Consider the following 25,259-nt stretch of genomic DNA (forward strand, 5'->3'; position numbering starts at 1 on the left):
ACCATACTTTCTGTTTGCTTTATGAAGGCATAGGTAACCACTGATAGCATGGATATAGAATAGGATGTAAGGAAAATGATAAGCAACAAAAGTTGACATTAAAGAGCGCCACTCAGGAGAGATCAGGTTCAGCCTGCATTCCACAGCATGACTCTGAAATCTGAAAAAGTCCATCGGGCAGACTCACTCAGACCCAAGAACACCTGCTCAGCAGACCCACCCTTACACAGAGCTCTTTGCTGGTGATGCTGTCTGCGTGAGGATGCAATGGAAGGACTGAAGAGAAACGTGAAATCATTTGTCCATTTATTCATTAATATGTTGTCAAATTCAGTTTTCTATACACTATAGTGTTTATTCCATTTTCTGTACTATTAGATATACATATTTAAAAAAATATTTAACTTATTTCTATGAAGAAATTAAATACTTTCTGGAAAAAAAAAAAGCCATTTTATTATTGTTCTCTAGCAACAAACCTGAAACAAATCTCAATCCACTCAGGCAGCTCACTTAAATGCCTCTGTTCACGGCATTTATCTGAAGACCGGGTTTACACAACTCTACTCTACAGAAGGCTGTTTGACCCTGTTACATAGCATATAGTTAAAGAACATTTTTGTAATAAACATGTTTCTCTTTGATATGATACAGAACAAGTTTTTCACACTTCCCAGCAGTCACTCAAATATATTAAAAATGTTTCCGTCTTTAAAAGGCACACACACTTACAGGTTCAAATCTTTATTGTTTTAAAATTCTACATGTCTTTTACAATACAACATTTTGTTATTTAAATGACCTCTAAATGGTTAATGTACAATGAATATGCTTTTCTGAAACTGAACCATGAATTACGACCTCGTCGATATGATTCTTCTAAACAGAGCACGAAAGTGTTGGGAGGGGCTGTGTGCTACCTGGAGACCACCCCCAGCACACTCCTCCTTGGAGAACCCAGGCGACCATCTGCTCAAAGTGCTTCTCAAGACTGTGGATATGCCTGATCTTAAAGTCAGTCAATTGAATTAGAGTTCCTTTTTGTTTTGAAACATCAAAGGGCATTTAAAAAAATAAATGAAACAATTTGCTTTAGTAATCTACAGAGGCAAACAAAATCATGATTATCCGCATGCAGGAATACTTCTCTTTAAATAGTTTTGAAGAATGTATACATTTTATAAAGAATGTGTTAAAGAGTGCAAGTCTTCTGATATTGGCTTCACAAAAAGACAAATGCTGGTACAGTAACTAACACGGACTATCTAAATTCAAGCTAATGTATATGTAACAGGCAATTAGCATGGCTTATCGTAGGCCACAATGCACAGGGTATGCCCTTTGAGAAAATGAACTAGTTTGGTCCCCATTTCTAGAGTTACTTGGGTAGAAAAAAACAAAACCATTTTAATTCAGCTCAGAGTTTTGATGAATTTATTGTTCCTAAAGTGTAGCCAGGTAAAAAGTAAATGATATACACCAATGAAGTACATTGTCCTGTTGACTTTTATATAAAAAGATGGCCTGCTGTTTTTGGAGTGATGAAAGAGCACTGTTGGACAAACCAGGAAACATCACAGAAGGTCTCAATTTCTTCCTCAAATTACACTTTCTTATTCCAGGACACAGCTTTCACTCTGTAAAACTTTGTCCCCAAAGGAACTTTAAATCTGTTTTGTGCCTAAGACAGAAAGAAAAGGATGATTAAACCAAAGTGCCTAAGTTCCATCCATCACACTACTCAAGGCTAGATTACTGGGGGGGGGGTCCTTTATGAGGATGTCCACCTCCTCCCCATATCAGTGGAGACTCAGCCACTAATACTGAGGCAAGAGTCAGTGATCACTGATAAAGGTACAGTGCCAAGTGAGCCGTATGTCATTATGATGAGCATTAGAAAAAGTCCAGCACCACCCGGCTCGAGTCCTGCTGGTACACAGGGCACAGAGGAGGGTGGGGAAGCTGCTCACTGGAGGTCACTGAGCCCTCAACACCAACACTGCCAACATCACAGTCAGGCGCATCCTGAGCCGGCAACACTTCACTTGTCTCTCCTCAGTGGGCGGGGGGGGGGGGGGGGGCGGCACTGAGAGTCAGGACGCATCAGCTCTGCCAACAGATGGATTCATCACCAGCTCCTTTACTGCACAAGAAGCTCCAGCAACTCAACACAGAACAGTAACTTGCTGCAGTTTTCCTGGACCGGTTGACAGTTTGTTGGTAATCTAGCTCTATTTTCAGAAGGCAAGTAACACAAATATTCATAAAACTGCTGGTGCAAATGCACATTCATGAAATTCAAGGCCTGACTCAAGTGAACTAAAAGGCCAGGACTAGCACTGCACCTGACTTCTACATGACACAGCCAGAGAACCTTCTTCCAACTCCCGGGTCTGCATCCCACCGTGAAGCTTACCTTTTTGGCCTGGCAGTACTCCTTTTCCATCACTTTTCCAAGGACCCACGGTCTTCGAGATGCACCTGAAGCTATGGAATCAAATCATTAATTTCTTTTTGAAAGTACAATTATAATTACACATGAAAACAAAACTGCCAGAATCAAAACAGACTAAGGACCTTCTTCCAAGTGAAATCACAGAAATGCAAAATGACTTATAAAACAAAACTGGATTCATTTTACTTTAAGTGCAGATGGTAAGTAAATCAGAAGCAAACAATCAGAGTACAAATCAGGAACAAATAAATCCAGGTATTCTAAGCAGCTCAGCAGTGCCACCTACTGTAAGTGCAGACACATGACCTGTTCTGCTGCTGAAAACAGGCGCAAAGCTGATTTTCTAGATTCAAAGCAAAGCACTGCATTTTTACTTTTGGCACCACAATACAAACAGTCAGTGCAAAATAAATACCTAAGAATGAAAGAATATCAAAGGGACTACTTTTTTGAAGGGAAGGGAAAAAAATGTGGAAGGAGACAGGATGAAAAAACCCATGTCACAAGCTGAGAGACACATGCTAATTCTCTTTTAAAATTCACCAGAAGTTGTCATTAAAAAGTTGATTCCAAAAGTATTTGACCAATAATTTATCTGTTTAGAGTAAAACCTCTGAAATTCCCAAGAGAAGATAAAACTGATTTTATTCTATAAATATTACTTGGCAAGATGTAAATTACCAGATCTCCTGAATAAACCATCAGAAACACACACACAGACACCACCATGGACAACAAACCCCTGGGCCACAGGACATGGCGAGCCTATTCTAAGGCCCAGTAAGCACTCCACAGACGAGTCACAGCTTCTGAAAAGAATCATCTAACACAGCAGCCCCCAAACTTTTTTGGCACCAGGGACCGGTTTAGCACAAGACAATTTTTCTACACACAGGGGTGCAGATGGTTTCGGGGTGATTCAAGCACATTACATTTACTGTGCACTTTATTTCTATTATTACTCTAACAGCTCCACCTCAGATCATCAGGCATTAGACCCCGGAGGTTGGGGACCCCTGGTCTAACACTAAAGTCCAAGGAGTGATGAGTACCCCTGGTCAAGGGCATAACACCCTGGTCAAAAAACCATTAAAAAAAAAAAAAGAAAAACTCAAGTTCATGGCTTTCAAGGTAAAAAAACTAGTAAATTAAACTGCAAGTGTCTTGTCTCACTTTCCACGGTTACACTCTACATAACCCACCAACAACAGCCACAGAGCCAGTGTCAGAGAAATGACATCTGAACACTCCAAACAGGAAGTGAAGTGAAGTGAAAGTCACTCAGTCATGTCTGACTCTTTGTGACCCCATGGACTATACAGTCCATGGAATTCTCCAGGCCAAACAGGAAGATCAAACCAAATGGATACAGTCCTTCTATTTAGGCAAAGTATTCCAGGGTGTCTATTATGCTCTTTTTGAGTTCTTTTAAAGGCCAATGTACCAGATAATTGTAATATACTAACTGCAACTTGGTATATTTTAACAAAGCTCATTGCTTTGAAAAGAAAATGAAAGTAGTGACAAGTTTAATAATGAAAAACAAGGCAGAAACACAGAATGATATGTTGCACAGAAGAGACATTCTATAATTTAAAAGAATTTATTTTCGCCAAAACAAGGAGTGCCCCTATAAACAAATGAGCACGTTATAGTCAAGCTTACATAGGTATGAGCATTTTAACAGTACAATCCTGCTATCACCAGGGTATGAGATAACTGACCTGACTGCGTTAGCTGCACTCAGGCCGAACTGTCAACAGAATCCAGTAAAATAATCTGGATAATGCAAACCAAATAAAAACAAACAAGAAAGCAGATGGAAGCAGAGCTCTCTCTTGCCTGTGTAACTCTGACACAATCAGACAGCACACACTGGGTTTATGTCTCAGTGTGACACTTACCGCCCTCTCCCGGCCTGAGGTCCAGGGCGGGCAGGGACTCCGCGTGCAGGAAGTAGAGGGTGGGGCTCACGGTGAAGAGCACGTAGTTGTCGTGGCGCTCGTCCAGGATGATGAGCACCAGGTCGCCCACCTGGAAACTTAGCAGAGGAGCAGCTTCAATCACTGAGAAGCCACCACCACCCCACCTCAACGGTCTGCTTGTGGATGCTGCAGGGCCCAACCAACGTTTCGTTATCAATGCAACAGCAGGTGTCTCAGCTACATGACTGCTCACGCAGTGCTGGACATACACATATGTTCAAAGGGTAACACCAGCAACTGTCAGAGACCAACACTGGTTAAGAGAACAACCACACACACACACACACACACACACACACGGCTTGGGTGAGGAGGAAAAAAAATACCCAAGTTCACCTAGTTACAGGAAGAAGGTACTCATCCAAACCTAGTATTTTACAACAAGGCACACAAATAGGGGGCGCAAACGAGTAGTCACGTTGAGGAGGGAAGCGCTAACTTGTCCAACAGTGCTGCTCCAGGCTCTGAGGAAAGTCCCCTCAGTCTGGGAGGAGAGGCAGTAAGGAGACCAGGTATGATGGCCTGGGGTTTCAGATGGCATCTGTCTGTCTCCTCAGGGTCCTTCAGAATTATCTTCGAAATACCAGTTCAAAATTAATTTGGATCTCAGACAATAGTGGTCCTGAACCTGATAAATCATTAACATCACTAGGGAAACTCTACAAAGATAACAGTCTTTCCTTCATTAACTGTTTATCTCACAATTAACTGCCTGCCTAAAAGAATAGGACCAGACATGTTCGGGACAAACATCAGAAGACAACACCTCAAAAGGGAAGGTGGGCTTCTCGGAGATGGCGTTTTTGTTTTCAGCTCATCTCTCTCATTTTTGAAAGACTGTAAGCTGATTTGACTTGACATACGGCTGGCAGGGAAAGACAGATACACCCAGCCCTTTCAAATTACTGAGTTTAATGTCAGTAACCCAGACATTTGGTTAACAGATCTATTACAGACAAAACAGAAAGTCTTCTTTATTTTTTAAGTCAGTGCTAACAAGCAGTGCATTATTGATGTGTAGCATATCAAGAAAACAAAGTCCGAGAAATAAAAAGAGGAAGAAACACTGCAACTTAAAAAAATCAAGAGTCTCCAATCTAAAATGAAAAAGATGAAGGTGGTAAAAGGGATTTAAAAGAGGTGGCAGCAACTGAAGAGGCTTTAGAAATGCAATGTAAGTGACAATTAAAGCTAGGTACAATCCCAATGCAGGAGACACTGGAGACCCAGGTTCGATGCCTGGGTGGGGATGATCCCCTGCAGAAGGAATCCAATATTCATGTCTTGGGAAAGCCCATGGACAGAGGACCCTGGTGGGCTACAGTCCAAGCGGTCAAGAAGAGTCAGACATGACTGAGCACAACAGCGTCCCCAAAATAATACAGAAAAACCTTGCTTTTCAATTAAAAAAATATTACAAATGAATGTATAACACTCTGTTGACTGAAACTGAGGTTGAAGGGTTATAGTCACTGAAACACATTTTCATGAACAATTCAGTACTTTTCAATTTGGCAATTTTTTTTCCACAGGAAAAAAATACACACACACAATACTTACTCTCTAATGGCTATCTTCTCAGAATGCCTCGAGGATACGGAAGACATGCTCTGAGACATCTGGAAGAGAACAGTTCAAAAGCTTACATGAATCACGCGCTCTCTCCGGGCACTTTCTAGGCCTGACTGCAAACACTCCTTCCACTATGATGTGTGGTCACGTCTGTGTCCCAGCTTTCAGGGCCCAAACTCCCATGCTTCATTAATGTAATGCCTTTCCTTTAACAGTTACTCTCAGTGTACAAATTTACCTATACTTCTACTTATGCTACTCTTAATCAAATTTGGCTGGATTAAAAACTGGATATAGAATTATTTTATCAATAAACAGATACTTAACCCTAACAAATATCAGAAGGAAGGAGCTGATGATTTCAATAAGAGTTTATAGTCCACAATTCTGAGCAAGCAGCAGCCCAGGAAGGGCCTGCCTATCATCCTTCCCTGCAAGCATCCAGGTGGGAGGGGATGGGGCTAACTGGTCTCAGTCGGGCTTCAGCCCACTTCTCACACTGTTACTTGATACAGGGCACGTGGGTTCCCAGGTCTGGGGGCCAGAAAGGATGGCAGGGACATCTAACCCTCCCAAGCAGAGTGGCCCAACGCTAATCACGCAAACCAAGGACAGATAAATGGCTTTCCGTCTTAAACACTGAACAGCACCTACAGTGTCCTGTGCACTGCCCACTGCTCTGGGAGCGCAAAGGACACAGTGACGACGCCCTGCGGGCAGAGTCTCCTCCCCCAGGGACATGGGGAGCCGCTGTGGCAGCAACTTCTGCACCTCTTCCTGAAAGGATCTGCTTCACGCACACAGACAGCAGATAGCCTGAAAGCTGCTATGGTCGTAAGTTCAGGACTGACGGTTTAGCTGTGGTCATAAGTTCAGGACTGACGGTTTAGCAGTTATGGAAGTAATGTGGAAATTTCGCTGCTCGAGTTAAGACAGGCACATGCAAGAAACTGAATGCCTCCATACAAGACACTATACTTTAAAATAACTCCACTCTAATCAGTGCCTTAAGGTACTGAACACAGGCCTCAAACTGCTCCCATTGCCTCATAAATCCTAATCATTAGCATATGAAAAATGAAGCAACTGCTTTATTAAAGCATGTAAGACTGACTTGTAAAACTGATTAGTCAACAAAACCTACCAGGAATGAATTAATCAAACCACACAACTTCTGATCTTCATAATGAAATGTGACACAGTTTAAATGTCAAGATCAACTGGGTGAGAAAGCTTACCAGTCTCTGATTTAACCGCTTGTTTTCTTCTTCTTTCAACTGTAGTGTCTGCAGAGAAGAGAAAGAGACACCATGGTTTATGCTCATAAATACTCAAATCCAAACACAATGGACTAACGCTAATCTCTAGTATAAAAAGATCTTGGGGACATTCTTTTCTAGAGAGTCTCTCCAACTGTTTTATTTACCGGCAAAAAAGGCAAATTGAATAATTTTTAGGTATACTTCCTTATGTTAGGTGTTCTCATAGCTTAATCTGCATTAGAAGCCCTCGAGGACTTGCAAATACACACTATCAAGATCTGTCCCCAAAGGCTGTGTTAGGAGGTGGGGCCCAGGAGGTGGGACCCACAGTTACACACACAGGCAAGCAGACGTGATGACCCTTCACTAACAAGAGCACAGGGGAGAGACCCGAGCAGCGAGGGCACACGACTGCACAGTTCAGACTCCGAATCCTCAGACAGTTATCTTGTGGAGAGCAAAAGAAACTGTTAAAAATCTTCAAAGCCTAAGCAATGAAAAGTGCTCATGAACAAAGAAAGGCAAGTCTGCAACTAAGAAGAAACCCCTACTGCCATTTTTTTCTCTTCACCTCAATCAGTCCCTATAAAAAACCTAACTTTTCTTCATTATCCACATAGTCTATTTTTGCCCTATTTTGGAAAACACTTAATACTTAGTTTTTGAAAATTAATATGTGGAATTCACACTTAAACTGTGTTGCTGAATCCTGAACTGTTACCAGCCACTAGGATCAGAGATGAAAGAGCTTCTCAAAAATAACCACAAAACAACCATTAAAAAGATCTAATATATAAACACATATAGTCTGTTCTCCTGTAAGGTCGCTTCACTGCAATCCAGAGTGAAGGCCTTACCCACTATGCTTCAACATGGACAAAACGCACTTACTCGTTCCAACAGCATTATCCGCTGTCTTTCTTCAGAGAGCACGTGGACGTTTTCTCTAAGAGAAAATGACTTACTTTAGCCATACTGACAAATAAAACTGTAACAGAGTGCACAATGAGGTTGTCTGAGACACGTGTACTGTGCAACACTAATCCACACCCGCTCACCTCACATGACTACCTCCTCCCTGCACCCACAGCCCTGGGGAAACCAGGCTCCTCCTCCTACACTTCTACCTATATGACTTTCATTTCAGATTTTACCTGTAAGTGACCATTCCATCCACCACGGCCTCAGCCCCATGAATACACCTGAGCCTCTGGTAACCCCTGCTCCCCGAGGCAATGGGCTCAACCCTGGAACCCCTGCAGACACCAGTCCGGCAGCCCTTCCTGACTACCTGTGGACACTGCAGCGACACCAAGGCACCCTGTGAAACACGCCCATATGGGCTCCCACAGATAACTAGTAATGGTAACACAGTCTGTGCTATAACCAATCCACCGGGTCCAGCTCCCGAGTCCATGGGCTGCGGTCACCACTAGGGCTGCCCAGCCCTCCCACCCTCAGTGCCAGCTGGCCATGCCTGAATAGGAGGACGGGGCACTCACTGGACAGACATCGTGCTAGTCTCCATGGCTGAGTCTGGCCTCCCCTCACCAAGGGTGTCCAGGGCCTCCACCGGGGGCTCAGGAGCACAGGCCCCGTACAACTCTGGGGCTGCGGCCATGCCCGGGGAGGGCACAAAGGCACCGCCCCGCAGCCGGCTAACCTCCTCTTCCAGTCGCTTCTTCTCTTCCAGCAGACGCGCACGGTCCTCAGACAGGGACTCGATCAGATCTGCAGCCGGGGGTGGGGACAGTTACCCACAGTGTGCATCTGTCAGAGCCAAAGATGCTGCACTCCTGAGGCCCACTCACCTTTGTCCCGCTCCTGCTGCTGCATTGTGCTCTTGAGCTTATCACTGAGATCATTGATTATGTTTTCTTTCCTCATTTTCTCTCTTGTTAAAACGGTGTTAAAATTGGTCTGGAACAACAGAACGAGAACCACTCACATGATCTGCATGCACAGGGCAGTGACGGACACAAAAAACACACTACATCTATTTCTGGTGGTACGTCTCGACATGGAGAAGAAAAGTATCATTCACAAGGTGACATTTTAAATAAAAATGCCAGCTCATCACATGGATAAGAATTAACAGCACATAATGGAGAAGAAAATTTCACAGCTTAGAGAAAAAAATTCAAATATTATCTATGTAGTACTATAAACACTTTCATTTGCAAAAATTAATGTGATGTGAAAATGTTAACGATTTTGACAAGATCAGGGAGGAAGCTAGGAAGTCAGGAACAGAATTTACATTTCTTCATTTCTAAACTAGAACTGTTTCCTTTTTGAAGTACTCATGTGAAATAATGACTGTTAAAAAGAAAATGCTTTTAAATATGAAGAAGATACTTTGCAAATACCACCAGGATCAGTGTAGGAAAAGTCACACTTAAGACAGCAAAAACCTCAACTACACAGACACACTTGTTAACCTTCTCAGTCCAGGAGTCCACACACCTGCTGCTCAGCGATCAAAGATGTTCTAACATTCTGCATCTCCTCATTCTTCCTTTTCTCCTGCTCTTCAAGTTGTTCTAGAAACTTAGCTTTTTCTTCCTGGAGCTTTTCTTGAAGTTCAGCAACTAGGCTTGAAGAATCTTCTCTGGCAGATTCCATGGCATGACTTTAAAAATTAAATAGAGTATTATATTTTTTCCCCCAGTATTACAGATATAATCACAAGTATACCAAGTATCATAATTAGACGACACCAGAAATGCTAAACATCTTCCTTTATCCTAACAGTAGTTAACTGGTGTCAAAAGATCTTTCTACGTCAACTCTCGTTTTTTATCCACCAATAAAAGAGAAATAAGTGCCAGGGAAAAGCCTAATACAGATCACATACTCCCAGCAGTGTGGTTGAGTGGTTTATCTGATATTTAGGATAATCAGTTTCTACAGCAAAAGGCAACATTTTCAATATAAAAATCAATATACTTCAAGAGCTCAGCTTCAAATTCTAGTTTTACCTTCCTTGTAACTGCCAGACAAAGGACTGAGAGCTGAATAAAAATACACCTGCAGAACACATCTGTTGAAGAGCTTTCATTCTTTAAACAGGCTTTGGTTCATTTTGTTAGTTAATGAATAAATAACCTTAAACTAAAGCGAAACTTAAATGTGTACACATAGCAAACTGACATATGCCTGAATTCAGATTCACTTCTCTCAGAACTTGCTCACCTCCAAGGGGTGCTGAGGGGCTGAGAGGCGAGGTCAGCGAGAAAGCACAAAGCCCAGGCTGCTGGTTATTTTATCTGCTTTCAACCTCACAATCCTCTACATCAGAACTGCTTGTCAAGAAGTAGATACTCTCATCCAAGGTGTTAAAATATCCCCAGCTCAAGAGAAAGACTGTCGTGTGAACATTCTCACACTATCCTAGCAACCAAGTCAATGGAGAGTTTTAAATGTACATTTATTCAATTTAAAAGGACACTTCAATGTTTTTCCAAGTTTCTCCTTTGGGGCTGGGGAGGGGGTCGATTAAAAATCACAGGCAGCATCATTTCAAGGTCACTGAGGAACCAGGATGGAGCCAGGGACTTTGCTCACTCAGAAAACGGACTTGGGATAAAATGAGCCATACGCAGGGCTCACATATGAGCATCTCTTCATACTGTCTGCTTAATGTCTACTTCGTGCAGGGAAGGGACAGGCCTACAGTTACAGGGTAAGCCAACTATTGTGGGGAAAACAAAAAGCCAAGTTCCAGGCAAGTAGGCAGGGCAGAGGGAAGAGAATGAGGTTAGAGGCGAGGGGGAGGCAGGTCACAAAAGCCTAAATGGACTAATGTAACATATAAGATGAAGAAGCAACAAGGTCCTGTTGTACAGGGAACTCTATTCAATATCCTGGGATACGCCTTAATGGAGAAGAATATACACATGCTTAACTGCACCACTTTGCCACAGAGCAGAAATTAGGATAACAACGTACATCAACTATTAAAATGTTCATTGTGTCTGACTCTTTGTGGCTCCGTGGACTGCAGCCCACCAGGCTCCTCTATCCATGGAATTCTCCAGGCAAGAATACTGGAGTGGGTAGCCAACCCCTTCTCCAGGAGATCTTCCCAACACTGCAGGCAGATTCTTTATGGTCTGAGCCATGGGGCTTCAGATTATACTTCAACTATGTGTCAATGAAATAAATTTTTTAAAGTTAAAAACAAAGTAAGTCCCTGGCAATCCAGTGGTTAAAACTCCATGCTTCCAAAGTAGGGAGCATAGGTTTGATCCTTGATCAGGGAACTAAGATCCCACATGTGCTGGCATGGCCAAAAATAAATTAATTTTTAAAATTAAAGAAAAAAAAAAGGAATTATCAACTACTTGAGCTATCAGGGCAAGACACAGTGGGTGAGCTATCAGGGGCGTGAGCCATGAGAACCCACAGCCTGTCAGTACAAGATTTCTAAGTATACAGCAGTTCAGGCACACGGGGCGGCCTGTCCAAGGTAAGGGTGAGGATTTCTGAGACCCAGAGGCAGGACAGAGCATATTTGAGTTGCTGCTCCAGCTCCTCCCCTGAATACCTGTACACCCCCTGCTGTGGGAGCATTTACCCACCCCACCCCCACCCCACCACTGCCCGACCACCCCACCACCAACAGCCCATACCCGTGCGGCTGCTCTGCCAAAATGGACACTGAACGGAGCTTTGTCAAGTCCTACGGGAGAACCATGGTTGAGGCCCTTCAAATTCTGAAGCAGGGAACCTGGCTTCAGGCTTGTACCTGGTCTGTGGAGACTGACCCCCCCATGGTCTCCTCAGTTACCATAAAGTGGACACAGCCTCACTCCTGGAGCTAGGACACTCAGGTGACACGGTGGACACAAGGTGGGGTCCACACGAGTCCTGACAGCACTGGGCAGGTATGGAGGGGCTTCCGTTCCCCCACGGCAGCCATGGCGAGCCTGCAGGAGGGCCCAGTGTCCAGAGGATTCTCAGAGGACTCCAAAGCACGATGAGGAAGGGTAGGATGAGAGGGAGTGCAGTATCTGGGCAGTACCCCACAAGGACCACAATCTCTGACCGAACACTGTGCACCATACTCTTCACTGGCCCCTGGAGGACCCTGGTGCCGCCAGCCTCCCTGGCCTTCTGTGGTGACTGCCTCGACCTCTGCATCCCCCAGGCTCTGGGGACACTCAAGCGGTCCAGTTCCTCTAAGAGCCTCCAATCCCTCCAGAAAACATAAAGAGCTTCCGTTTTCAAAATGGACTTTGAGATTCAACTGTACACCAGGATATGAACAGTATACAGCAGATAGTTAATCACAAGAGACTGCGTAAAAGTGATAAGAAGCGGCTGGAGGTTAAATTACATAAAGCACATACACCTATACAGATATTCTCTTGGAAGAATTAACGATAGAACCAACTAATAATGCTCTCGAAATTGTTTATTAGGCCACAAATCCCCTCAATATATTTTAATGAGTAGAAATACCAAAGACCATTTTCTCTGATCAAAGTCAGTAACATCAGGCAGCAAGAATAATAAAAAGGCAAAAAACCCCACCACTGTATAAAACCCAGAATTTAACATTATCTTTTGAATCACAGAGGCAATAACTGAGATTGTAATATCAGAAAATAACAACCAGGAAGCGAGTCGCAACCTAGACGTTCCTAACTACTGCTCTTTTATACATACATACATACATACATGATTTTAAAAGAATGAAAATCAGTAACTTTCAAATGAAAAATTTAGGGAACAAACTACAAATAAACCAACAGGAAATTTATATATTAAAAAAGGAAAAAAAGATCCTGAAAACATTTGAAATTTTCAAAACTGATTTCTCTTGAAATCCAAAATACAAATCCATTTTTAGAGGCCATCCCAGTGGATTTACAGTGTTATTCCTTTCAAATGTTTTTAAGTAACACAGACTACTTTAAAAAGGACATCTTTACTTCACAAATATCTCAATGGTTACTTTTACCTAAGGTAAATGGGGAAATTAAGGTACTGTGATTACACACACAATTAAAATTTGAATCACCAGACTGTAATTTTATGATTACAGACTGAAGTTCTTTCTTACCTTTTTGCTAATTGACTCTCAAGATGTTTAACTTTCTCTAACAAGTCTTTCTCAACAGCTTCTCTTTCCAAGTGCATTTCTTTTCTGGCAGTCTCAATAGCAGCTTCTCTTTCACAATTAAGCCTCTGAACTAGCTGATCTCGGTCCCGTTCCTGTCTCATGACAAATTCTTCTTTGTCTTTCTCTAGCTTCTGGATAATAGCTTTGTACATATCCTCTTGCTGGGAGATTTTCTCATCTTTTTGTTTTTCAAGAGCACTCAATTCTAAGTCCAATTTACTCTGCAGTTCAGCTAATTCTTCTTTCAGACCTTTTTCTATTTCAAATGCTTGCTGATACAATGATGTCATTTTGTTCAAATCAGTTGTAAGCCTATCAGATTCTTCTTCATGTCTACTAATTAACTCGGAAATGCACTGATCTTTTTCAACTGTCATTAAAGTTCTCAGCTCTGCCAAGCCCACCTGATAATTTTCATTATTGTCGTGAATCTTTTGGTTTAGTTTACTGATCTCTGCTCTCAGCTGTTCGGTCTCTTTTTCGAAGACAGACTGCAAGGTCTTCTTCTCCTGGGCTTTGCTTTCTTCCAGCAACATTTTTATCTCGTCAGTTTCTGCTTCCTTCAGAGCCAGCTCCACCTCTAACTTACATCTCGTGTCCGACAAATCCGAAACCTTGAGCTTTAACTCTTGGAGCTGCTGCTCCTTCTCCTGGATGACTGCGGCATGAGAATCTTGGATCTGCTCAATCCTCTGCTGGTTTTCCATTTCTAGTTTCTCCAAGCAGAGCCTGTGCTCGCTCATGGCCTTCTCCAACTCCTGTGTGTGACGGCCATGCAGTGTGTCCTCCAGCTCCTTCAGATGACTCTGCTCCAGGCGCTGGAGCTCTGCCCGCAGTAGCTGGAGCTTCTCGTCATTCTCCACGTGGAGCTTCTTCAAGTCCTCCAGTGCAACCTCGCGCGACTGCCGCAGGGCTTCCATCTCACAGTGCTGGGTGTGCACCATGCGCTCCATCTCGAGCAGCTTCTGGTCCTTCTCTTTCTGCAGGCAGATGACGGCTTCCTTCTCATGCTTGACCAGAGCGAACTCATTGTCCTTATTCTGCAGCACCTCCTCTAGGCACACCAGGTCCCCCCGCAGCTTGGTGATCTTGCTCTTGTTCTCTTCACTCTCCTTCACCAGAGTAGCAAGCCTGCCCTCATACTCGCTTTTTAAAGACTCTAGTTCTTTTTGATGTTTTTCATGTAGTGTTATTTCCAAAGAGTGCTTTACTTTGTCGATAATGCTTCTTATTTCTACTGCTGTACACTGCAAGGAATTGGCAAAGTCACACTGTTCCTTCTGCACGAACGTCCGGAAGTGGCAGAAGTCCTCCTTCAGGGTCTGAATGCTGAGGTGCGAGTCGTGGGCAGACGTGCGGCACCTCCCCAGCTGGACGCTGAGGGACGCGTGGTCGCCCAGATCCTCCTGACTGGGGGCACTGGTGTCCTGCATCCGTCTGCTGTCAATGGCGTTGATGACAGAGGAGTAGAGGGACTCCACCATCATCTCCGGGCTCTGCGGGTCACTGATGGGGTTTGGAGACGATAGCTGCTCCTCTATGACAAACTCGTTCACTGCAGACATAAAGTCCGACTCAGGACTTTCTGCTAGTGAATCCAAGTCTAAGGAGGCCTGGTGGAGAGTATGCTCTATATTTGGATGGGGGATAGTCTCAAAGTCGAACGTGTGGGCGTCAATGCTGTCTGGCGACAGCTCCTCTAAGGGGCAGACCGCAGGACACAGGGGATCCTGCACGGCGAGTGGAGGCGGTGTCCTGGGTGAGGTAGTGGTTGTGATTCCTGTCGCGCTTTCCAGCCGGGGCGAGGAAGCCGACTGCGGGGACGTCTGACTCGCAGAGGCCTGGAAGAGAGAGGGACAGGCTGACCGAGCTGCGACACCATAGGCATGCATGCTAACGGGGCGAACCACTGCAAAGAATTGGATTTGCCTTTTGTTCACTCAGCAGGTCTGTAATGGTCTGTGACATTTCATCCAAACTTTGCGCTGCCTTTACCAAATTATGCAGAGCGAGTACATGCTGGTGGAGAGGTTCAAAGTCACAAAGTAAGGGAACCCTGAAACAGAGCGCAACCAAATTAGACTTCTGATTTCTTAATGATAAAGAGATAACTACAACCAAATACTGTAATCTGTGCCCAAAATGACTAATCATCCTCTATCAATCAATACCAAACAAGTTTAAGAAGACTAACACATACCACGCAACAACACAGATTACTATCAGAAAAAACTAATTTCATGTAAGGCATTAATTTTCTTCTACTTTACCGTCTTCATTTTCTGATCTTTATTTTCTAATCATCTTTATATTGCCCACAAGCTTCCCAAAGCAGCCATGGAAGAACCAGCCCATCATGAAATCCTCTGTTCTGGAGTTCCCTGCGAGCACTGGTGCTCTTCCCACCACCCAGGGCAGCAAGAACATCCCAAGGTGGGAACTACAGGCCTTTACCTGAGGAATGGCTGAACTTCAGAAGGACAAAATGATTGCAGAAACTGTAAATCTTTTAATGAAATATCTGGAAGTTCACAGTCAAACTTTCGAGGCTTCTGTGTCTATATATAAAAAAATTACCAAAAATATACAGGAAAATTTTGTATATGATTTCTTACTATGTATTGACTATACTTACTATATTTCTTGTTATAAATACTGTATTTCTTACTATATAATTCAATACAATAAATAAAAATGCTTCAAATGATCTATTCATCCCATAGAAACAAGAATAAGATAATCAACTACAAATGAAGGACTGCTCAATGAAGAGACCATCTCCCGAGTCTGAAACAACAGGGATTCTGGGCTTGCCCCCTTCTCTTCTCTGCTCTCACCATCTTTTCACAGGAATGCTGCTGTTTCCACCTACATTAAAGGAAGCCACCTGTCTCGCTACCGCAGGCTATTCCCAAATTTCCACCTGACCGACCGCTCGGTCAGCCCAGTCCTGAGGCCCACGCTGGCCCTCCATCTACTTTTGTCACCACTGGTGTGTGGTGCTGTTTTAAGGCAAAAGACTTTCTTTCTGATGTAAAACTTCCTTCCATACCCTTTTCTCCAACTTTTTGTTACATTTTCCAAAGTATGAAATCTTAGTCAATTGCAGCTTCTTAAAAAAAAAAAATCACCTACCATTCTTCTTATTATTGCTGAGAAACGCAGCTTTTAAGACAAGGCCATGGCCTTAGTCATGACTTATGCAGGGTTCCCCAGTAAAGGCGTGTGTGTAGGAAACCCTGACTGTTTGCAGACACACAAAAACACAATGTCTATAGCCCTAAGGAATCCTGTAGCATGAAACACACATGACCGTGAAACAGCATGTGTGAAGAGAAAACACGCGCGTGAGGAGAAAACAGACAGCATTTCCAAAACTTATTTGACCACGGAATTGTTTTTTGGTTTTTTTCATGTAATAAAATTAGTGGTCTCATTCTGGTTTAGAAATACAGGGACCTATTTTTCATGGCTTTGATGAAGATGACCTGATTGGGGATTGTCCAACATGAATGAAAGGGAAGCGGGGGAAGGAGAGGAGGAGGGAGACAGACCCAGTGAGGGGGAGAGACTCCATTCCCACCTATCTCAGCAGTGTCCTACGACGTCACCGTTCTGAGCAGAGAAGACTCCTGACCAAAAACTATGAATTCATCTTAGAGTCAAAAACACTGTTATTTTGATTAAAAATTTGTTTCTGATAAATATCTCCACTTCTGAAATAAAGGTCTGAACACACAGGACTTAGTCATGTTAGAAAATAAATACGTACACAAAAGGATGGGGGCCAGGAGTCCAATCCCCTGAACAGACGATTTCTTAGAAAAGACTTCCCTGTGTAAAGAGATTAACATGCAGTTACTCTACAACTCCGGCTGCATAATGCACTCATAGCGTACAAAGTAAAACCAGTACTTTTTCTTAAAAAAATGTAAGTTATTAATAAAAAACACTTACTAAATAATTTCCCAAAGGATTCCCTTTTTGACTTCTCAGCCTCATATAATTGCTTTCCGTCCTTGACTAAAGCACCGGCCCACTGAGGAAAGGAGAGCACGTGTTAGCATCAGCACCAACTCACTGAGGCCCAGACACAGTAAACAGAGTTCAGCCTGCGTACCTCCCTGTAGTGTTTTATGAACATTTTTCTCCTGACAACCTCGACAACAGCTAAGCAGTACATCTGAGGAACTGTGCTCAGAGCTTCTACTATCTTGACTCTCTCTAACAGCTCGATAACCAGGCGGAGCAAAGCCTGCAACTTCTCTCCATCCTGATCAGCGTGGAGCATCACAAAGCAACACCACCTGCAGAATGAAATCAAGACGTACAGACTCTGAAAAACCATCCATGCCCATGGTTGTCAACCAACAAAGTATGTCAGCATGGTAATAAAATCACACCATCACTTGGGAGAAATACAAAGTGTCAACTCTCAACACCCCAAACCAGCTGCCTGAGAACCACTTACTTGAGTCTGACATGAAGGTTATTTGCGAGCTCCTGTTTGGCAGTGGTGCACTTCTGTTTAATGTCCAACAGCTTTCTATGGTTTTGCAACATAATCATCAACTGATTTGCATGACTCAGGCACAAATCAGGTAGCACAGATGCATCCTTCAAGTTTTCGGCTCTCATCTGATTAGCTAAAAATCCCTTTGAGAGAAAACATTTTAAAGGATATTAACTTTCATTAAAAACAGGAATATTCGTTTAAGAGGAAAAGCTTCATATTAGACACAAACTGTTCTCCTTTCAAATAATATTTTAAAATCTCCTATGTAGTAGATGTGTCCATAGCAAAAGATTCAGAGTTTTTAAGAAATTTATGCTCATCTAATTCTGTTCAATTTTCATGCTTAAAAAAAGAGAGAGAGATTCAGGAAGATAAAGCAACCTGTCCAAGGACACAGCAGGCAGATGAGAACCAGAACCAGTGACGGTAAACCCCTGCTAGGCTGCTGTGCAGTCAGAGGCAAGGGAAGTCTCACAGGGTCACTGACTTCACAACAGATTTAATCTAATCAGTGATATCAACAGTATACACTTCTCCCAATAAAGTAACAATAAGTTGACTGCATCACTCACTGAAAAGCTATTCCCCACTCCAATAATCCTGGGCTGTTGTACTTTATTCCACTGACCTGTGTGCATGTCTTCAGAACAATGATTTCCACAGTATTATTTTGTAGGAAAAATAATGATTAGACTCTTTTCTTAGCTATCCTTATTTATTTTCACAAGTGAGCCTTGCATCTTTTTGTTAGGTAAGGATTGTGCTTAGGCTGTAGATTAATTCAGACACATGTGTCAAATCCAACAGCAAACAATTAAAAAAAAAATAAGTCTAAAGACATCTTGAAGAGACATCTTGATGAGTCACTGTAGTGACAGCTTTCTTCCTGTTCTATTTACTGAACAGTTAACATGTCAGGGAAGTTTCGGGGTGTGCACATCCATGTTACTATCACACCTGCCACCGTACACAATCAATTGCATTTGTAGGGCTCAAGCTAGTACAGCACACGTAGCTTCTTTCTGTAGTTCTCTCTCTTCACTGTTTCACATTTTTCTAAACATCATGAACATAAATTAAGGTTTAAATGATCTGTTAAAGTCAAGATGGTTCAATATCTGAAAACAAGACAATTTTAATAATAATAATGTTATACTTTATTTTTCTTCCAATATGTTGCAAGATTAACTGTGGTTATGCTTTTTCTGTAATTTAGTACAAAAAAAAAACTTACTGCTTTAATCTCCTTTGATAAAATCTTAAGAGGTTTTCAATACATTTTACTGAATCCAAGGAAAATACTACATCAATCCACAATCCATGGAGTGCAAGCTCAACGCAGGAGAAATACAAAGAAACCCACAACTCACCACGTCGCAAACTGCTAAAAACCAAACCAAAGGCAAACAGCTACAAGTGAATCACTAATAGCCTAAAATTCCCTATCAAGAGAAAATATCCTTGAGAAACAAAGGATTTTCCAATGACAAAAACTGAATTTACCACAAGCTGGAAATACTAAAGAATACTTTACTGGAGAAAAGTAGTGTAAGTTTCTCAGTCATGTCTGACTCTTTGAGACCCCATGAACTGTAGCCTGCCAAGCTCCATGGGGATTCTCCAGGCCAGAACACTGGAGTGGGTAGCTTTTCCCTTCTCCAGGGGATCTTCCCAACCCAGGGATCAAACCCAGGTCTCCCACATTACAGACAGATTCTGTACCATCTGAGCCACCAGGGAAACCCATTTTTAATGTATGATAGACTTCAATACATCAAAGATAAATGTATCATTTAAAGGGAAGACTGCTAATACATTAAAAAGACAATATATTTTGATCACAATGAACTTATTCCAAGAATCCAAGGATGGTCCAAGATTAGAAGTAGAATGTACCTTCCTTAAACTTACACGGCTTTCTAATAAAACAAGGGGGAAAAAAAAAAAAACCACCACAAAAACCACCACAGACCAGGAATTAACCAAGGACGGCCAGTGTAACATCTATCAACTCTCAGCACTGCACTGGGAGGGGGTGGTGGGGTGGGGACCCATTCAGTGCAAACACAAGATGAAGAAATCAGTTAAGGTGGCTGGATCCAAAATTAAGGGACAGAAAAAGAGAATCTGGTAGTTACAAGATCAATTCAGTCCATAAACTATAAAAACATAAATATTTCAATCATGTTTAAAAATTACAGAACGTCACCACATGGGGAAAACTTCCAGGTCAGTCACTCTCCACAATCCCACCACCTTCTCATGGTTATAAATCTAATCTGGTATCAGAGTTCCTGGAAGTGAAAGTAGCTTAGTCATGTCTGACTCTGCGACCTCATGGACTATACAGTCCATGGAAATCTCCAGGCCAGAATACTGCAGTGGGTAGCCTTTCCCTTCTCCAGGGGATCTTCCCAACGCAGGGATCAGTCTCCCACATTGCAGGCGGATTCTTTACCTGATTTCTTGGAACACGGCATTGAACTAGATCTCCTAAGGCTCCCCATTTTCCTGAAGTGGGAGCAGGAGGTGCTCAGGGATCACGGACAGGGGCCGTCGGCGTGTGCAGGGCTCCCTACCGCTCAGTGCAGCCTCAGCTCAAACCTCTGAACATGAGGAACCGGCCGCCTCCTGTTCTACCAGAACCAGTAATACCACCATTAACAGTACTCATGGGTGATGTGGAAACACAGGGCACAGCAAACAAACAGTGCATATAAAAGACTAGTCTAGAAACCACAAATCCCCTTTCCTGAGAGAGGTCTGCAGTAAGCACCTGAGCGAGTTCTTTCTGCTCGTTGACCAGTCGGCCACAGCTGGCAATCATCTGGTCCAGGGCGTACAGCCTGTCCTCCAGGCCCTTGATGGCTTTCATGTTCTGATTATCGAGATTGGCAATAGTCTGACGGCATTCTGCCATAAAGGGTCGAATGATCCGGGGATCAAGCTGAGTGACATGGAAATATGAATGAAATTTTCAGCCAAGAGCTTAAAATACATTTCACACTACTTTGATACACATCTTTAAAAAAAAAAAAGTGATAGTGAAGATTATAGAAAAGTGGAAACATGAGAAATCAAGATTATATTTCTATAAGGTCAAGAACAGGGTAATTACAATATTACAAAAACACAATTATTACCGATTATATTGGGATACTTAAGAAGCAATCAAGTTCCAGGCATACACCTTTCAACTCAAGCCACAATTCATTCAATTCTCAACAGCCCCAGCGAAAATTCTATTTTCAAGGTCTTATGAAGTAGAGCAAAATTAGTAACAAAAACATATTCTTTGGTCATTACCTGTCTAATCAATCCAACCTCCCCCCTAAAACATATCAACATCTTCAAACCTCCCTCCCCTTGGCAGTATCTTTATTTTCAGTTTGCACTCCTCCAGCAATCTTGTTTCATCTCTACACTCTCTTGCTGTGTAATTTCTCCTGTTGCTGGACTTTAATCCTTCAAGTTTCCAGGAATTTATGTAATTCAGGAACCCAAACATTTCTCTCCACCTGCTCCTCTCCCCTCAGAAGAACAGTGCACACTGGTGTTTTCCATGCAGACGGCCCTACACTGGCTGCTCTCGGGGCTCATGTGTGGCCCACCGGAGACCACCTCCTCCGGTTTCAGTGTCACCTCCACGGGACCCTGCTCCTCTTCCGCCTCCTCCAAAAACAGGCAATCCCAGAAGGTTCTGTGCAGTGGCCCATTTCTACTGCTTCTCACAGGGTTTCAGCAGTGACTGTAACCAGAATAAGGTAACTCTCAACCTTTTTCAACCCTTTATCTTCCCACCAGTGTCCAATCCATGTTTCTGCCTGCCTGCTAGCATCTCCACGTGGACATTGGCCACGATCACTGACTCATTAGAGTTGTCCTCTGCTTAAGTTCCTAAACGGCTTCCTTCTGCCCAGAGACACAGAACTGCAGATGAATGAATCCTGAGTTTCTCCAGTTAGGCCTCTGTTCATGCTGACTGCCCAACCAGCTACTGAAGCCCACCTCTGCTGACTGTGAGCAGTCCAGTCAAACACATCTTCCCTGAACACCACCGGCTAAAGGACCATAAATTATTTATTTTTGGTACAGTGTTCAGCACGCTGACAACACATGGAAGCAATTAAAAATGAACTATTCTACAGTTACCGAGAATTCAGTGTAGTCATAAGCAGCTGCACTTCTAAGATCATGAAGATGTCAACAGCCCTTATTTAACATGGGAGGCATCTGCCTTGTACGACAGCTAACTGTGTGCATATGTGAACACTTTCTATCTTCATGGTGAGTCCAGTGCACACATATCCAAAGTACTGACTAGCTATAAATTATTAGGGTGACGAAAGGCTATAGAAGATGACTAAAACAGATTTCATCTTGGGCAAAATTATGACACATATAACAGCAATGCTTAAGGAAGAAAAAATTCCAGACCATATACCGCTGGTTACGATGTTCCTGTATTTCATAACTCACTGAGAGAACAACACAAGTATACAGACGAATGTAAGTGTCTTAAGACTCGTTCAACTCTGTGGGTGTAAATGAATGTGAATTTTCATCAAGCCAGACAAGGATTACTGTTTCTTCTCCCTTGTCATATAAAGTGAATAAAACTTGAGGCTTTGCTAGATTTCATTCAGACATGCAAACACACAGCCACCTGTAAGCCCTTTAAAAAGAGGCTCCCATGGCCTAGAGGCCTGTTCTCTGACTGATGTAAAACTATAAAAAATGACACTTCAATCATTCTATCACAAGCACATGACTGATTTTCCACAAACATAAATGGAATTTTCAGGCTACTAAAATGTCAATAGTTTGAATAGAATACTAGCTTTCATTCATTTCTGGCAGTAATCTTTGCATAATAAATTCCACACTTCTCTACCCTGGCAAACTGAAGCTTTCTTTGACAACAAATAATAAACGGTCAAAATGAAAGCCACGCCCACAGGACATCATCAAGGACGCGGGTACTGAGAGAATGACGACTCAGATTGCACTCCGCCTTCAGCAAGAACAGAATGCTGCTGTTTCCAGGGACCCAGATCCGTGTGGCCTTTCTCCCAACAGCCAGCCACAGACCAAGCCTCTGTCCAACTGAGAAGCTCACCTGCATGCACTGTTTCATCTGGTCCGTCCCACTGACACACGTGCCCCACCAACTTCCTCTCAGGCAGCCAAGATTTTCTACCACTTACTGATCAGGTCTGAAGAGCTTTATTCCAGATTTACTACCCAAGTTTGAAAGCTTTTATAACTGTACTTGGGGAGAGCATAACCCTAAGCACAAGTCACTATGATTACAAAATACAAGTAAAACAACGTCTAAGTTCTGACTTTTAAAATATCTCAGTTGAATCCAAAATTACTTCTTTTAAACATCAGGGTGGGGAGGGGGCCCGATTAGAAAGAGGCCCACGGGGTTTTCTGGGAGGTAGAACAGTGTTGTCCTCCTTTGGAAGCTGGTTCCTAACCACTCAAGACTTGTGTATTTCACTGAATGTAAATCATTTTTGGTGTAAAACAATTTAACTATTAAAGATATAAGCAAAATTATATCTGCAGCATAGCTGCAAAGACAAATTACAGGAGATATTACAAAGTCCAAGTGATACTACAGGACCATGAAGAAAAAAATTCTAAGTAGCACCACCACCACCAAAACCATCCCCACTGGAGTGGACACTTCAAGGCTCGGCCCTGCATAGAGATTTTACCTATACAACCTCTAGTAATCTTTCCAAATTTTCTGTCAGTTTCATAAGTATTAACATTATCCATTAAATGATTTGGTTTGTCCAAGGTCCTACACGTGGTTATGAAGTTTCACTCCAAGACTCAAGGCACCCTTTCTCCCATTACTGTACAGGAAATACTTAGTGTAGGCAATGTAACTTCAAGTGGCGAAAACAACACAGTGACACAAGAGATCAGACTAAGACTCCTCACCCTGCTCATGGAATCAAAGCACTTCCTGACCAAGGACTCGACGTCATTAGGCCTGTCCTGCACGTTGATCCAGTCTAACAGAGAAACATTAAAGAAAGGCAGGTCCCCCTCTTTAGCCTCTACTGCCGCTGCGTCCTGCTGGGCAGGGCTTGGACAAGGCTCCCTCACATCTTTTCCACTTTCAGCATCTGCGGTGTCTGGGGCTACATGCTCCACAGACGAGTGCAATGAGGTTAAAGAGGGTTTGCTCGTTGCTGCAGGTGTATCAGAAGAGAGCACCAGTTCAGTGGAGGTCTTTGTCTCAGCCTTTTCTGAGCCTTCGCGTTCAGGCAAGGAATCCACTCTCCCCAGACATTCCCTGTAACTGTGTCTGGTGAGGCACTCCAACAGCGGAATCTTGGCCATGACTGAAACCGCAGTTCCTAAACTTAAAAGTACAAAAGACCTGTCAGTAAATCATGGGACTATTCAAGTTAGAGGTTAGCATTTGGAAAGGAAGAGGTTATCACTGCACAGAAATCTCACCCCCTCTCTCTTAGACTACATGCATCTGAGCAGTCCACGAGGTGTTCATTAAAGAAAGCAGAGAGGAGAGTACCTTTACACATTGAGACCCTCTAAAGTAAAGGTACCAAGGCCACACTATACATATGGACACTCAGTTTTTAACTAAACTTAAGGTATAAAAAAGTCAAACTTTATAATAAAGATTTACTGTAGCAGTCCCTTAAAGTTTAATGTTTTGTCTCTAAGCTAATCAAACATTTGAGATATAATAAAAGCAGAGGATAAAATTAACAGTTTTATTAGAGATTAAGGTTAACTCTTGGATTTATCACACCTTGAAAGTAGACAAACTCGCAGATAGATACATGTTGTCAAAAAACATGAAGGAAAGATGAAATCTTGACGATTTAACTGTTATAAAAATATATTAAAATCATTCATGCTCCTACAGTAACTAGCCCCTGCCTCGCACCTCTGAACAGTTACTTGAAAAGGTTATTACAAAATCTTTCAAAAGCTCTTTCCAGTCTTAATCACTCTCTTCCTTTCCAAGATGTGTCCCACTGTCATCTCAAGACCAAAATGTTCTAAATATTCATACCACAAAATACAGAAACCTGAATTAATAAGGCCCACTTGATTTCAAAAAAGAACATGCTACTTCCCTTCAACTCTAATAAAAAATTTAAGAAAAACCAAACAAAAAATGAATACAAGACACTGAAAGCATACATGTACACACACAACAAAGGGCTACATTTGTGTGGAATTATTGCAGTATTTTTTACGTTCATTATAGCTCTTTTAAAAAAGAACCAATGGGTATCAGATGCTTACGTGCAAAGAACCAAAAAAAAAAGAATCTAAATGAGAA

General features: G+C 42.6%; 1 protein-coding gene across 5 annotated transcripts in view; it reads right to left on the reverse strand.

Moving 5' to 3' along the window:
• Window positions 1-289: 289 nt before the first annotated feature.
• Window positions 290-25,259, reverse strand: part of RB1CC1 (RB1 inducible coiled-coil 1) — a 40,626-nt gene continuing 15,656 nt past the window's right edge. The window contains exons 7-24 of one of the 5 annotated variants that reach the window (XM_070477101.1): window positions 23,879-24,305; window positions 20,697-20,867; window positions 17,876-18,060; window positions 17,525-17,711; window positions 17,362-17,443; window positions 17,177-17,238; window positions 15,859-15,962; window positions 15,334-15,460; window positions 13,345-15,245; window positions 9,741-9,906; window positions 9,086-9,194; window positions 8,777-9,005; window positions 8,166-8,220; window positions 7,251-7,298; window positions 6,001-6,059; window positions 4,360-4,496; window positions 2,417-2,481; window positions 290-1,681 (exon numbers count right to left, since the gene is read on the reverse strand). In XM_070477101.1, the coding sequence (XP_070333202.1) occupies window positions 1,604-1,681; window positions 2,417-2,481; window positions 4,360-4,496; window positions 6,001-6,059; window positions 7,251-7,298; window positions 8,166-8,220; window positions 8,777-9,005; window positions 9,086-9,194; window positions 9,741-9,906; window positions 13,345-15,245; window positions 15,334-15,460; window positions 15,859-15,962; window positions 17,177-17,238; window positions 17,362-17,443; window positions 17,525-17,711; window positions 17,876-18,060; window positions 20,697-20,867; window positions 23,879-24,305 (4,192 nt within the window). In that variant the 3' untranslated portion in view covers window positions 290-1,603. Of the gene's footprint in view, window positions 1,682-2,416; window positions 2,488-4,359; window positions 4,497-6,000; window positions 6,060-7,250; window positions 7,299-8,165; window positions 8,221-8,776; window positions 9,006-9,085; window positions 9,195-9,740; window positions 9,907-13,344; window positions 15,246-15,333; window positions 15,461-15,858; window positions 15,963-17,176; window positions 17,239-17,361; window positions 17,444-17,524; window positions 17,712-17,875; window positions 18,061-20,696; window positions 20,868-23,878; window positions 24,306-25,259 lie in introns of those variants that run through there. The other 4 variants (XM_020871912.2, XM_070477102.1, XR_011491449.1 and 1 more) reach the window with 4 other exon arrangements.

This window comes from Odocoileus virginianus, chromosome 15 (genome assembly GCF_023699985.2).
Source record: "Odocoileus virginianus isolate 20LAN1187 ecotype Illinois chromosome 15, Ovbor_1.2, whole genome shotgun sequence".
NCBI classification, from domain to species: domain Eukaryota; kingdom Metazoa; phylum Chordata; class Mammalia; order Artiodactyla; family Cervidae; genus Odocoileus; species Odocoileus virginianus.